Source organism: Arabidopsis lyrata (assembly GCF_000004255.2).
Source record: "Arabidopsis lyrata subsp. lyrata unplaced genomic scaffold ARALYscaffold_8, whole genome shotgun sequence".
NCBI classification, from domain to species: domain Eukaryota; kingdom Viridiplantae; phylum Streptophyta; class Magnoliopsida; order Brassicales; family Brassicaceae; genus Arabidopsis; species Arabidopsis lyrata.
The window spans coordinates 3,318,815-3,332,789 of record NW_003302548.1 but is presented as its reverse complement, the minus strand read 5'-3'; the positions used below and the strand labels follow the sequence as shown (position 1 = coordinate 3,332,789).

General features: G+C 32.9%; 2 protein-coding genes and 2 pseudogenes across 2 annotated transcripts; 2 read left to right on the top strand and 2 right to left on the bottom strand.

The window, feature by feature from the left end:
• Positions 1 to 6,147: 6,147 nt before the first annotated feature.
• On the top strand, positions 6,148 to 9,165 carry LOC9301439 (putative UDP-arabinose 4-epimerase 4). Its single transcript, XM_002865319.2, has 11 exons — positions 6,148 to 6,218; positions 6,826 to 7,009; positions 7,100 to 7,224; positions 7,312 to 7,425; positions 7,507 to 7,614; positions 7,702 to 7,793; positions 7,883 to 8,024; positions 8,096 to 8,190; positions 8,267 to 8,396; positions 8,478 to 8,622; positions 8,820 to 9,165. Exons 2-11 carry the CDS (start codon positions 6,949 to 6,951, stop codon positions 9,044 to 9,046), a joined length of 1,239 nt encoding a protein of 412 aa, XP_002865365.1. The 5' UTR covers positions 6,148 to 6,218; positions 6,826 to 6,948; the 3' UTR covers positions 9,047 to 9,165.
• A 90-nt stretch (positions 9,166 to 9,255) lies between these two features.
• LOC9299651 (FBD-associated F-box protein At5g44490) lies at positions 9,256 to 11,505 on the top strand. The gene is made up of 3 exons (XM_021016347.1): positions 9,256 to 10,373; positions 10,463 to 10,630; positions 10,712 to 11,505. The coding sequence occupies exons 1-3, from the start codon at positions 9,435 to 9,437 to the stop codon at positions 10,988 to 10,990; spliced, it is 1,386 nt and encodes a 461-aa protein (XP_020872006.1). The 5' UTR covers positions 9,256 to 9,434; the 3' UTR covers positions 10,991 to 11,505.
• Positions 11,506 to 11,684: 179 nt separating this feature from the next.
• LOC110228823 lies at positions 11,685 to 12,003 on the bottom strand (annotated as a pseudogene).
• Positions 12,004 to 13,253: 1,250 nt separating this feature from the next.
• The window catches only part of LOC110230153, a 2,465-nt pseudogene continuing 1,743 nt past the window's right edge, over positions 13,254 to 13,975 (bottom strand).

Genomic DNA, 13,975 nt, shown 5'->3' with positions numbered 1-13,975 from the left:
GTTATAATTAGCATGTATAATTAATTTTGATGGCTTAAGTATAATCTATCTTCAAACTTTGTTATTATCATCAATCAAGATCGAAAACAACAAATGATAAAATAGTTACATCACTTGTTTGAATCAACAAAAGTATTGGAGTCACCAGTTTTAAAATTATTTATATATATACAATATATATATATATATATATATATTTGTTTACATGAATTAAAAGAAGATGTAATTAAGAAAATAAAATAAATAACACAACAATGTTTATTTTTGGCAATGAATAATATTTATCTTTAATACATCACCATACCATATCGAAAAATATAAGACTAATGAATAGGAAAATATCGATACTAACCCAAACATACATATAATTTTTTTTTTACTTTGTTGATGTTTTTGCTTTGTAGATTGTTTTCCATTGATTTGATTTATGGATTGTTTGCTTTGATGAGTGTTCTTTTTTTTTTTTTTTTTTTTGAAAAAATGTTAAATTATATTCAAGAAAAAAAATATACGGTTTACATCAGCTTTCATTTGACATTCTGAAGACCATAATTTAAAAAGAAACAGAGAACAGAGCTTTGATTTAAAAACAGAGTTGATGAGTGTTCTCTATGAAAAAAAAATTTAATTGGTTTGTTCTAAAATTATACAAGCTCATACTTCTTATAGGTCTGCTTTGTGACAGCTGAGACCTGAGCTGAGCTGCACAATAAATAATAAATATGCATTAGTAATCTGAAATCGACTATTTCCTTTCTATGCCTATCATTCAATATCTCACCTTGGTGCAACCATGGTCTTTGAGGAGAGTGATTTCGATGGCTGCCTCTTCATGAGTTTTTTCAATTTAAGTTGCCTCTTCATGTACTCTCTTTTTGAGTTCTGATGCCAGTTAATATCAAGGATAGAAAGATCTCCATCAGAAAAAGACTACTACAACATATACATATATTTTATCAGTAACATGAACTTAGCCCATAATTTCTTAGATTCAGTAAAACAAACTTAGCCCATAACTATCACCTTAACGGATTTAGTACTTAGAGGCTCACTCTTAACTGATTCGGTGATGACTTAGTTGATTATTCTCAAATGAAATGAAATTGAATTTGGTTTTTTTATTTGAAATTTTGAGTTTTTTTCTGCTTATACTTGGTTTGCTCTGAATTGGAAAACACAAACATGATTTTGGTACTGAAAATATATTGTTTGCCTCTGCTAATTGTTTTCCATTATTTGTTCTCTATATATTGATTTTCATTGATTTTTATATAGATTGTTTTGCTTCATTTTCTCTCTTTTTATAAGGAGAATTCATCTCTTTGGAAGGTAGTAATCACTTGTAAGATCACCAACTCAACTATGATCGGTGGAGCTGCCTTCACATTTGCAAACCCAAAGAATATACATCCTCTGAATTCGATATATAGAATTCCTCTTATAGCATGGAGTTTCTACTGATGTGTATTAGTTAAAAGATAATATGATGGTTTTGGACAAGTATAAAGAAGTCTAGTTCTATTGGACCTTTCACTGCCATAATATTGAAAGATCGGACAATTCCCGGTAAAATTTGCTCATATAAACTAGTTTACACAAAACAAATCAGACAAACTTTTAGCTAGCTAGCTACATGAATTTTATCTCTCAAAAAAATGTTTTTATTAGGAAAATTATAAAATGACATATAAATTGACGTATCTGAATTTGAATTCAGATATTCTTGTTTGATGACATATAAGAATAGATGCATATGAATTGCTTTCAGTCCTCAATTTCAAATCCTCGCATAAGAATATGACATCTCTACCAAAAAAAATTACAAAGCTAAAATGATCGCCTCTTGGAATGTTTTTTTTTTTGCTTGTTTAAATGTGTAATTTATTAAAGCTATAAAAGAATGTTTATGTACAAAAGTGGCCAACTAGACCAACTACAAAAACAGTTTGCAATAGGAGAAGACAAAAAATAGAGCATGAACTGAAATTTAAGGTCTGACCATGAATCAACTTTGCATCAGAAGACGGAGACGTGGTTTCATGGAGAGATCGAGGGATGTAATCTTGTTTCGAACAAGCTTCTCTATATTTCGAACCAAGTGAATGGATGTCAAGTAGTCATTCCCATGAATGCGTGCATTGCGTTCTCTCCAGATGGAGTATAATGTCACTTGAAAACAGGGCTGAACAAGAATATCTCTCAATTTGTCACTCGAAAGCTCTTGAATTGCAAACATAGTCTCTTCCCAATCCGGATTCAGATTGTGACGAAGAAGTTTTCCCGCAATAACGGCTGACCAAACTGTGAACGAATAAGGACATGCGAAAAACAAATGATCACGTGTTTCATCTATCTCTCCACATAAAACGCAACCTTGTTGATGTCCCCAAATTCGCATTCCAGATCCAATCTCGTGCGACGTAGCTTCCAACCATGATAATCAACAACCTCTTTAACCCTTGCTTTTAACAGAATGCCAAGTATCCTTGGCCCAACCGGAACTGTGACATCCAAAATAAGTCCAACCGGTAACCAACGGTCAAACCAAAAAGAAACAGTTTCCCCATTGCCAACCTTTGCCCTAATGAATGGCATCACTTCCTCTCAAAGTTTGAGAAGCTTCCTCCAAACCCAGGAACCTAGTATTGTATTTGGGGCTGTCTAGAAAAAACCCCCTTTCTTTAGATATTGTTTTGTCCAAGCAACCCATAGTGAACCCGCCGTATTGAATAACCGCCAAATTAGACGGTAGGAAAAGACACGGGACACATCCCTCATTCGTCGCAGCCCAAGTCTCCTCTCCTTTTTTGGTCTACACACATCACTCCAAGCTACTTTGGCTAACACTGAATTGTTTGAATTTCCTGACCTTAAAACGCCATCCATAGCTTCTCAATATCGTCAAAGCATCAAGCCGGTAATCTAAACACTAAGCACCAAAAGTTTGATATACTAGATATGATGGAGGAGATTAGTTGTAATCGCCCAGCATAAGATAAATGCTTACTAGTCCAAGAAAGCATTCGAGAACGTATCTTATCCATGCACAATAGTCAAGAGTCGTCATTGACTTAATTAGTAGTGAGTGGCAACCCTAGGTAACGAATAAGTAGAGAGTTTGTTGGTATACCATGAACAACCGCAGCCTCTATAAGTGCCTGCTTTGTTCCTATACCGCCCACAAACATTGCTAATTTGTTTGCGTTGATATGTAACCTCTGCTGCTTGGCGAATACCTTTTGGAATGTTTTCGAATATATCATTTCTATGTAACTATGGGACACAATTTACTCATTATCATTTTTACACACAATTGGTGACAAAAAAAAAAAAAGGAATTTTAGTTTGTGTTTGCCGAGAAGTTGTATACTCCCTCTGTTATTTTATTAGTGATGTTTTAAGCTTTTAATTTTGTTTTTAAATAGATGATGTTTTCAATTTTTAATGCAAAATTAAATACTTATTTTTGTATTGGTTTTGACGATTTATATTCTGTAGATTGTTTTTTATTGGTTGATTAGATAATAAATGATGTTTTAGTTTAGAAATAAACAAAAATTAAATGATTTCTTAATCTATGTGCATTCTCCTAAAACATCACTTATAAAAGAACGGAGAGAGTATAATCTTTTAATTGTTTGGTATCTTAACGCAAGAAGTATTAAATAGAGAGAAAAATGAAAAATGAGTTGTTAGTGAAAATTTATAAGTTGTCTACTTTATTTGGGAATGAGGTTGAACATTAATAAATTTCGGGAAAAAAAAAACACTGAATTAAAAGATTTCAAGTTACATATATGTTAATTATTTATTTTAGATAGTCAAATAGATTTTTTGTTTGGCATCGCATAGTACATTGAAAAAAACACTGAAATAGTTGTAGAAGTTGATAAGTTTCTTTCAGATATGTGGGACATGATATCATTTGATATCACTTTGCGGAACATTTAGCCTGAACATGTTAACATGTTTAAGAATTTATATGTTGCGATCCAAATTTTTAATTTTTTTTTATCACATTGGAAAAAATTTCTACAATGAAATGCAATATAATTCCAAGTAATTTGAAATTCTAATTATGTAACATAAACACTAATGACTCGTGCTTCGAGATCGTTTACTAGTCCTCAAGATTCTATCATTTGTTTCTCCAATGCCCATATCAAAATCATTTTCAATTCTTGTCCACGTGAGGAAGTCTCGCATCCTAATGCCTTCCTCACTCTTTTCATCCAACAGCTTCATAAGTGACTTTACGTTATGATCCCTATCTTCATTGGTTTTCCATTAGCAACTAATGACTTAATTTCCTACTCTCGACTCTTGTTTGTTGACAGCCTCCACCTCCGATTCAGTCTTTTGTCTCTCTTACTCTCACTTTTATCCTTTTGGGAAGTTACAACATCAACTCACGCTTTTCCGCCAGTTTAGTAGTGCGTTTAGCTTCTATTACATCTCTTGTTCACATCGAAACTTTTAAACTCAGATCGATACTTTTACTCCCTACGCATTTTTCTCCTGCTCCAACTTGCTAGCCTCCTTTTCATATGATAGAGCCTTTGACAAATTTATCAGCCATTTCCAATGGTTAGTCATGTCGCTGATCTTACATTTTGTGTATATAGTAAGCACACTAAATTCAAAATGCATGTCAATTTTTGTCTTTTTTTTTTTTTTTTCTAATGCATGCCAATTTGATACATCACTACACAAGATAGTTGTTGATTTCTTCTTATCCAAACAAAATTTTTAATCGGAAAACTAATCTATCTCTTTTTCCTAACAACTTTATACTTATATTATATAGAGGATACCTTTTTTATGTTTACATATAACTAAACTCCAACATAGTAGTTGCGTAAATATATAATTGGGGCATATAGATGTATTTGTTAATGGAGTTGCGTATATAAGTCAAAATTGATAGAATAATTACATGCAAAATGTAGGATCAAATCATTTGATTTGACTACGATGGCCAAACACGTTAGATAGTTGGGCAGTCGCTACAACTAAGCAGCCACACTTATTTTACTTCCATTTATCATCAATTATTTGTATTATATATAGTTGTTTTTGTTTAATATCCAAGAGAGATTCATAACTCTTGTTTGACTTTGATTAAACTATTGGGTAGTTAGCCACTCTACATTGGCTTCTAAACTCTAATTGATCAGCCTTTAAAATTAGGTTAGGTGGCCAATAAATTATTTTTCTTTTATTTTGAGATACTAAATTGGCTTAAAAAGCCAAAATATCTACGTTTTTTTTTTATTTACTCCGGATTCATATTTTGGATTTGATTCTTTGTTAGATTTTGCCCTCTATTTGAGAGATATATGTTTTTAGCTATGTTGAAATAGTACATACTGTTAAACAATTTTTTAATTTTTTTGTTAATCGATTTCATGTTGGTAAATTTATTATTTTCCAAAAAAATTTTTTGATCAATATTTTGCAAAATTGTGACGTCTACAAAGAAACAATTTTTTTTGTAAAACAAATCTAGACGTACGGAAGCTTTAGAACGCTAGTGCACTTTAAGTAACGTAAATAATGTTTTCAAGTGAGTGATATTTTTGTTTTTTTGAGATTAGTATGAGAAATATCTCTATCTAGTACAATTTACAACACATTAGATTATCTTTCTTTTCTTGTTTTGCTACCTTTTTAAATTAATACTATTTTTATTTTAAAAATAAGTAGATTCTGAAAATATTTGCACATTTATGAAATTAAATCCTTATACTGTCCACTTTAAAAGTCAACAAAACTATTTCCAAATTAATGGATGTGCTTTAGTCATATAGCCATGATTAAGTTTCTTTTAAAAAAAATGCATATATATGAGATACATAATAACAACCTTATAAACAAGAGATAGCTATTTTACTATATTTTTAATAAGGAGATAAAGTACTAAAATTATTTCCATGATCTAAAATAACTATATTAAAGAAAAAGAAAACGCTTATAGAGAAAAGAGAGTGCGCGACCAGGTCGTAGTCGTGCTCTCGTTTTGCAATTCACGTTTCCTCTTTGAGTTTCTTCGTCTTCTTCCTCTCGTCTCTCTCTCTCTCTCTCTCTCTCTGGTTCTCTCTTACGTTATTCTTCGTCACGAGTTTCTCTCATACTTTGTTAATAACATCGCGCGTTTCATACTCTAAACCATCTTTTAACGCCTTCCTCTGTTTCTCTCGTCTTCTCACAATTCTCAGGTGCACAAATCTCTCTCTCAATCTCTCTGTGTTTTGTTTTCGACAAAATGAAATCTAATCTAATTAATATCATCATCATCACCAATCTTCTATATAGTTTATTTTTTAAACTCTGATTTTACTGATTAGGACCATTTTGTGATTTTTCCTAGTTTTATTTACATTACATCAAAATTATAATCGGAATTGGATCAGAATGTTTTCTCGAAATTGATCGGAGTTTTAATCAATTTTGATGACTATTCTTACATTTTCAAGACTCTGTCTCTGCCTCCAATTTTTTGTTTTACTCTGTTCTGTTCTTTTTCCTATGCAACTTTTTTTGACTAAGTATTTTGTTATAATCTTTTCATTATTTTAATATAACATATATATAATTTATCAGTTGAATGTAAAAGTAACTCCCTATATTCTCATTTTTACATAAATTTTGTCAGAAAATTAAACTTTTTTTCTGGCTGCTTAAGGTCCCACTTGCAACATATATTATTATCTCTTTGTTTTTTTTTCCATGCATATAAATGTATGCAGAATTTGGTAGCTTTGACCTTTTTATTTCTGTTAGCAATAATTTTATTTTTTTGTAAATTCTTCCTTTGTTTTGCAGCAATCTCCAGCAACATGATCTTCATTGTTGCTAGATACTGATTTTTTGTGGGACTATATATGTTGCTTTGGTCTCAAGTCTCTGTTTCTATTCTAAAACCAGAACAAATTTGAAGTTTTTCAAATGCTAAATTCGTCAGTAGTAAGAACTCAACGAAGAAACCCAAGACCTTTGTCTCTAGGAGGTAGATAGATTATTACTCTTAAGTCTTAACAAATTTGCTTATGACATATATCTTATATTATAATTCTGAGAAATTTTTTGGATTTTTCAGAAATGGATTGCTTAGAACCGAAAACAAAGAACAATCTCACTGGAAAGCTTCTCTTAGTAGCTTCTCTCCTAATCTTAGCCGTTATTGTGATCAGTCAATCTTCAAGTTTTACATCTCCAAGCGCGGTATCTCCATCGTCTCATACTCCAAAAACCCTTTACAAGCTTTACATTTTCATAATGTTTTCTGCGGTTTATTGTGTTTGCTTTCAGTTTTCTCGAAGAGAGGAAGGAGTGACTCATGTGCTAGTCACTGGTGGTGCTGGTTATATCGGGTCACATGCTGCTTTAAGACTTCTTAGAGATTCATACCGCGTAACCATTGTGGTAACTTAGACTACTTTCAAAATTGTCAATAATTATTTGATGAAATTTGAAAACATTAATTAACTTTTGTTATCTCAACAGGACAATCTTTCGCGTGGGAATCTTGGTGCGGTTAAGACTTTACAGCGATTATTTCCGCAAACGGGAAGACTTCAATTCATTTATGCTGACTTAGGAGATCCCATAGCGGTATTCTTTATAACCTTTTGATATTTGTTATCCTATGAAGGTTAAAAGTTTTGGTTTTTGCTTTTTACTTATCCGATATAATTTCAGGTCGAGAAAATCTTCTCCGAGAACGCTTTTGACGCTGTGATGCATTTTGCTGCGGTAGCTTATGTTGGAGAAAGCACTCTTTATCCTCTTAAGTACAGTCCTAATTCGTTCTATAGTTCTAAACATAGCTGCAACAATTTGTTCTTTTCGGTCTCATTATTTGCATATTTGTTTATTGTAGATATTACCATAACATTACATCAAACACATTAGGAGTTCTTGAAGCTATGGCTAGACATAAAGTGAAGAAATTGATATATTCTAGCACTTGTGCTACATATGGAGAGCCTGAAAAAATGCCGATTACCGAAGATACTCCGCAGGTAAATAACCTTATTTTTGAGCTATACAATTCTTTTTTCGGAGTTCTTGTTATCGAAAATATCATTTGTAGGTCCCGATTAACCCTTACGGAAAAGCCAAAAAGATGGCAGAGGATATGATCTTGGATTTCTCTAAGAACTCTGACATGGCGGTTATGATCTTAAGGTTTAGTTCATTGAGTACTCTTTTTACTCTATGATGAGTGAAACAAATTATTCAAATACCTTATGAACTTTTGCAGATACTTCAATGTGATTGGTTCAGATCCAGGAGGTAGATTAGGAGAAGCTCCAAGACCCGAGCTTCGCGAGCAAGGACGGATTTCTGGTGCTTGTTTCGATGCAGCTCGTGGTTTCATTCCTGGATTACAAGTAAAAAACATTATTTAAAAAAAAATCTATAATCTATAATCATATACTGCATCATCCTTTATACGATATGGTTTGTGATAGGTGAAAGGAACAGATTACAAAACATCGGATGGTACTTGCATTAGAGATTATATAGATGTTACTGATCTCGTGGATGCTCACGTGAAGGCTCTCGTGAAAGCTCAGCCTCGAAAAGTCGGTATCTACAATGTTGGAACCGGAAAAGGTGTTTGACTTTAACATTTTTACTACACAATAACTCTGTTTTCCTTCTTCTTATAACATTCCATACTAATCTCCAAAAGTCCAACTTCCATGTTGTTGTGATCAAGAAGCGGATTCGTTTAACTACCATAATTTGATTTCAATGCAGAAGTTTTAGTAACAATGTGATATTAACCATTTTGTGGTTTGGTTAAACAGGAAGATCGGTTAAAGAATTCGTGGAGGCATGTAAGAAGGCAACAGGAGTTGAGATCAAAGTAGATTTCTTGCCTCGACGACCAGGAGATTACGCAGAAGTGTATAGTGACCCGACAAAGATTTTGAAAGATTTGAATTGGACTGCTCGATTTACTAATCTTCAAGATAGTCTTCAAGTTGCTTGGAGGTGGCAAAAGCTTCATCCTCATGGATATGCTTCTTATTAATAAAACAAAGCAAACAATATCATCACCTTAAAGAGCTATTCTTGTTTTTAATTTCGTTTCTAAAATCTGGCATAGTGTTGATGTCAAAAACAAAATGGCTTTAATGTTTTGAGGGCTTATATATATAGAGTACTAAACGGTTAAACGCAGCGTTTCAAACTCTTATGAAACCAGAGTTGTTATTGGGCCCTTTGGGCCAAACAAAGAGAAAATTTTAAGACAACTTGAGAATCGTGAAGCTTGAGGAGGAGATGAACCAAATGGCATGCAAAACCTAAACGCTCTCTCTTTGCTTCTTCTCTGGCCGTATCATCTTCCAAAACACAAAACCCTTAAAGTGATTTTCACTCGAGTGCCACTAAACGGTTCGATATTGTGAGCTCATTTGATGGAGGAATCAGTGAAACGGCGTGCAGGATCCTCAAATGCGAGAGAGGATCTGATAAGTAAATTACCTGACGCTTTGATATCTCAGATGCTCTCGTATCTTCCGACAAAAGAAGCTGTTAGTACCAGTGTTTTGTCCAATAGGTGGAAAACTGTCTGGCTTTTGATTCCTGAGTTGGATTTGAACTCTAGTGCATTCCCAGATTACAACGCCTTTGTGGGTTTTATGGAAAAGTTTCTAGAATTCTCTAAGATAGAGAATTCATGTTTGCACAAGCTTAAGCTAAGTATTCGTAAGAAAGAAGAGAATGATAACAAGTCTTGTGTCACGCGTTGGATAGATTTTGTGGCTAAGAGTAAACCTAAGCATCTTGATGTTGAGTGTCTTCTTTGGAAGAGTGAGAGTTTGGAAGTGATGCCATTAAGCCTCTATATTAGTAAGACGCTTCTTTACTTAAGACTCCATGGAGTAATGTTAGGTAATGTTGAGTCTATTTCATTACCTTGTCTCAAGACTATGCATTTAGAGCAAAATGTTTATGCTAATGAGACGTGTCTAGAGTTCCTTATCTCATCTTGCCCTGTTCTTGAAGATTTGAGCATCACTAGAACGGTAAGTGATAATGTAACTGTTTTACGAGTGTTTTCTAAGACACTAACCAGTCTCAGTGTAGCCTTTGATTATAGTGAGCATCGTAGAGGGATTCTTGGGTTTAATAGCTTAGACTCTGGAGTTTTGATTGATGCACCTAGACTCAAGTATTTGAAGTTCAGAAATGAATTATCGCGGAGTAAAATCGTAAGTAATTTGGATTCCTTAGCCAAGGTTGAAATTGTTGGCCTCTTTGCTATTGGCAAACCATCAAACCAAGTGGCCCGTAACTTTTTCATCGGTATCTCGAGAGTTAAAGATATGATTATCTCTGACGTTGCTATGAGGGTATGTCTATGATAGTCATATATATATATATATATATGATCAAAAAAACATTACTTACCCATATTCTTCTCTTCTTTCAATGTAAGCAGGTCATCTGTTCCTACTTGAAAGAAGAATCATCACACCAGTTTTGCAACCTGTCCTGTTTGGAAGCAGAAATCTCATGTTCCAGAGGGATAAGTAATCTGCCAATGTTTCTTGATAGCTGTCCGAATCTAAAATCCATCGTCTTGGTGATTGATAGCAGAAACCTAGAGGTTAAACATAATTAATATGCGTTTAAAATGTTTTGTTTATATAAATCTACATATATTTTCATTAATCTTTGTATTTTGCAGGATTTTTATACTCACTCTACTTCAGTAACTATCTTGTCCGCGCCTCAGTGTTTGTTGTCATCCCTAGAGTTTGTAGAGATAAAATTCAGCAGATTCGGCGTAATGTCTCTTGGAATTGGAGTAGCAAGGTACTTTGTTGAGAACTCAGTAGTTCTCAAGAAACTTGTTGTGCATTCGAGGCGTCTCATGTGTAAGAAAAGTTTGGTCGCCTTGGAGAATCTCCTTGCATTACCAAGGCGATCTAGCATGTGTCAAATCGTATCTGTTGTTGACGGTTAAAAGACTTTTAGGTAGGTCTATGATCAGACCGAAACTAGGATTCTTATAGATTGGACTTGAAGGATTTTGTTTTTTGTTGAAACTATTTGATGTTATGAGCTTTGGGAATATTTATTTAAGTAAAAGGTGACTAATAATTTGGAAGATACAAAGATTGTGATTCTGCCTCATGTGATTTAGTTCTCCAGCCGGGTCTTGTCATGGGGGAAATGGGCGGTGTAGTTTGTGCAACGGACTATTCCTATCTGCTAGGACCAGCCGGCCAGGAAATATATGATTAGGGATGTCATTTGGTCATGACCACGTCCATATGGGCCGTCTGTGCGGACATTGTGCTCATTTAAAACGTAATAACAATCTTCCATTTGACTTCTAATTTTATTTTTTGTCAATCGAGCTTTTGTAGCGGTTCTAAATACATGTTGGTTCTTGAAAGGTCATTACACCTTCAAGCAAGCTTTTGTGCAATCTAATTAAAATTGTTATAGATTATTGTTATGTAAAACTGGGAAAAACAAAGTGACTCGTTTATAATGTTATTATTATATCGTTGAAAATTTTGGATTCAAATCGTACACCTAATCTTATTTTTCAACTAAAAAAAGAAAAAAAATGCAACAGTTAACATTATTTGTAATTAAATTCTACTTTTTGGCAGGAGGAAGTGCGCCAACATTTTTTGAACACTGTTTCTTTAGCATAGGAGGAAAAAATGGATTGAATGGAAGTTGTGGAATGCAATTGGTTTCAGCTTCCAAAATTGCTTTGCAACAAGCAGGGCCTATGTTTCCGAACTTTCCAATGAGTATGGATTGCGAAAACTCTGCGATACACCCTGGAATATTTATAAAAGATGACAAACATTTTGTTATATCAGGTAATCCTGGTACACCGGGACTCGGTAGGAATGAAAATGGAAAAGGAAACGGTGCCGGAAATTGTGGTAATTGAGCATTTGCAGACAGTGCAATGCATAGAACCGCTAGGAGAAAAATCACGTTTTTGAAAGCCATGATGTAAGAAAAAAGATGTTTGAAATATTCCAATATAATATATGATTCTTTCTCGTGTTTGTTGTTGAGTGTTGAACAATACTAAGATCAGTTGTTGTTTATAGGGGAAGAAATGAGTTATGGTGGTACTAATTGTATTTGTCTCCATAAAACGTCTTTCAAATTTTTATTAGATAATTAATAAGCTTGCAGTTTCTTATTTTCTTATTGAATGAGAAGTTACTAAAATTAAAAGAGAGTCCACAGCCACCTTGATGAGACGATTGACATTAATAGGAAAATATTAACTACTTAGACTATTGATGAGAGGACAAAGGAGATGATATATATAGTACGACACAATTAGAAAACCTGGTTTAGGGTTTTCAACTCTATTAAAAACAATCTTTAAAAAATATGACACTTAATCTTAAAAATTAAAAAAAAAATCAAAATATTGTTAAAGGGTTTTCGAGCTGGCCCGAGTTCGACCGGGCTAATTAAACCACAAAAATCTTGAGTCCGGACGGGCTTAGCGAGAAAAACCAGACTTTTATGAATATATATATATATATATATATATATATATATATATATATATATATATATATAATTTTGAGCCCGCTATTTTTAAGGCTTTTGACGTAATCGACATGCCTATGTATCTGTTCTCTCTTTTCCATTTTCTGTTAAAGTATTTATTATTTCACGTATATATTTTCTAATTAGGAACAGTTTTAGGAATAAATTCTAAAACACATACCTAAATAAATGATTAGGAATATAAGACATCCCACGACATATCTTATGCACCATATTCGTAAAATAAAAAATTATAATTATTGTTTTTAAAATTTAACTCACATTTATTTAAATTTATGGTCATATAACCTAAAAACCGAGATACTTATTCAATGATGATATTGTAAACTATATATGAAAAGATTAAATGTAAAAAAAATGAAAGACAAGTTTGTGAATGACATAATAATGGATGAAAATTTGAAATTTACTATTTTGACTCTCTTTTCTATTATAATTTTTGAATGTGAAAAGTTAGTGAATTTAATTCATCCATTTATATTATGTATATTATGTATATTGACCATTTTAATTTTTAAAGATTGAGCAAGTTTTAAGATTTTTCAATATAAGTGTGCAACACACTTCGCATATTTTTATAGTGTTTGCTAATTTAAAACGTAATAACAATCATCCATTGGAATGCTAATTTTATTTTTCCGGAATAGTGCTTTTATAGCGCATCTAAATTCATGTTGGTTCTTGAAAGGTCATTACACCTTCAAGCAAGCTTTTGTGCAATCTAATTAAAATTCTTATAGATTATTGTTATGTAAAACTGGGAAAAACAAAGTGACTCGTTTATAATGCTATTATTATATCGTTGAAAATTTTGGATACAAATCGTAAACCTAATCTTATTTTTCAACTAAAAAAAAGAAAAAAAAATTCAACGGTTAACATTATTTGTAATTAAATTCTACTTTTTGGTAGGAGGAAGTGCGCCAACATTTTTGGAACACTGTTCCTTTAGCATAGGAGGAAAAAATGGATTGAATGGAAGTTGTGGAATGCAATTGGTTTCAGCTTCCAAAATTGCTTTGCAACAAGCAGGGCCTATGTTTCCGAACTTTCCAATGAGTATAGATTGCGAAAACTCTGCGATACACCCTGGAATATTCATAAAAGATGACAAACATTTTGTTATATCAAGTAATCCTGGTACACAGGGGCTCGGTAGGAATGAAAATGGAAAAGGAAACGGTGCCGGAAATTGTGGTAATTGAGCATTTGCAGACAGTGCAATGCATAAAACCGCCAGTAGAAAAATCACGTTTTTGAAAGCCAAGATGAAAAAAAAAGATGGTTGAAATATTCCAATATATGATTCTTTCTCGTGTTTGTTGTTGAGTGATGAACAATACTAAGATCAGTTGTTATTTATAGGGGAAGAAATGAGCTATGGTGGTAC

Coding starts and splice junctions, on each gene's coding strand:
- LOC9301439 (XM_002865319.2), top strand. CDS start 6,949: ATGCTAAATTCGTCAGTAGTAAGAACTCAACGAAGAAACCCAAGACCT. Junction 8,191..8,266: donor ATGGCGGTTATGATCTTAAG/GTTTAGTTCATT, acceptor GAACTTTTGCAG/ATACTTCAATGTGATTGGTT. Junction 8,397..8,477: donor GTTTCATTCCTGGATTACAA/GTAAAAAACATT, acceptor GGTTTGTGATAG/GTGAAAGGAACAGATTACAA.
- LOC9299651 (XM_021016347.1), top strand. CDS start 9,435: ATGGAGGAATCAGTGAAACGGCGTGCAGGATCCTCAAATGCGAGAGAG. Junction 10,374..10,462: donor TCTCTGACGTTGCTATGAGG/GTATGTCTATGA, acceptor CAATGTAAGCAG/GTCATCTGTTCCTACTTGAA. Junction 10,631..10,711: donor TTGATAGCAGAAACCTAGAG/GTTAAACATAAT, acceptor TGTATTTTGCAG/GATTTTTATACTCACTCTAC.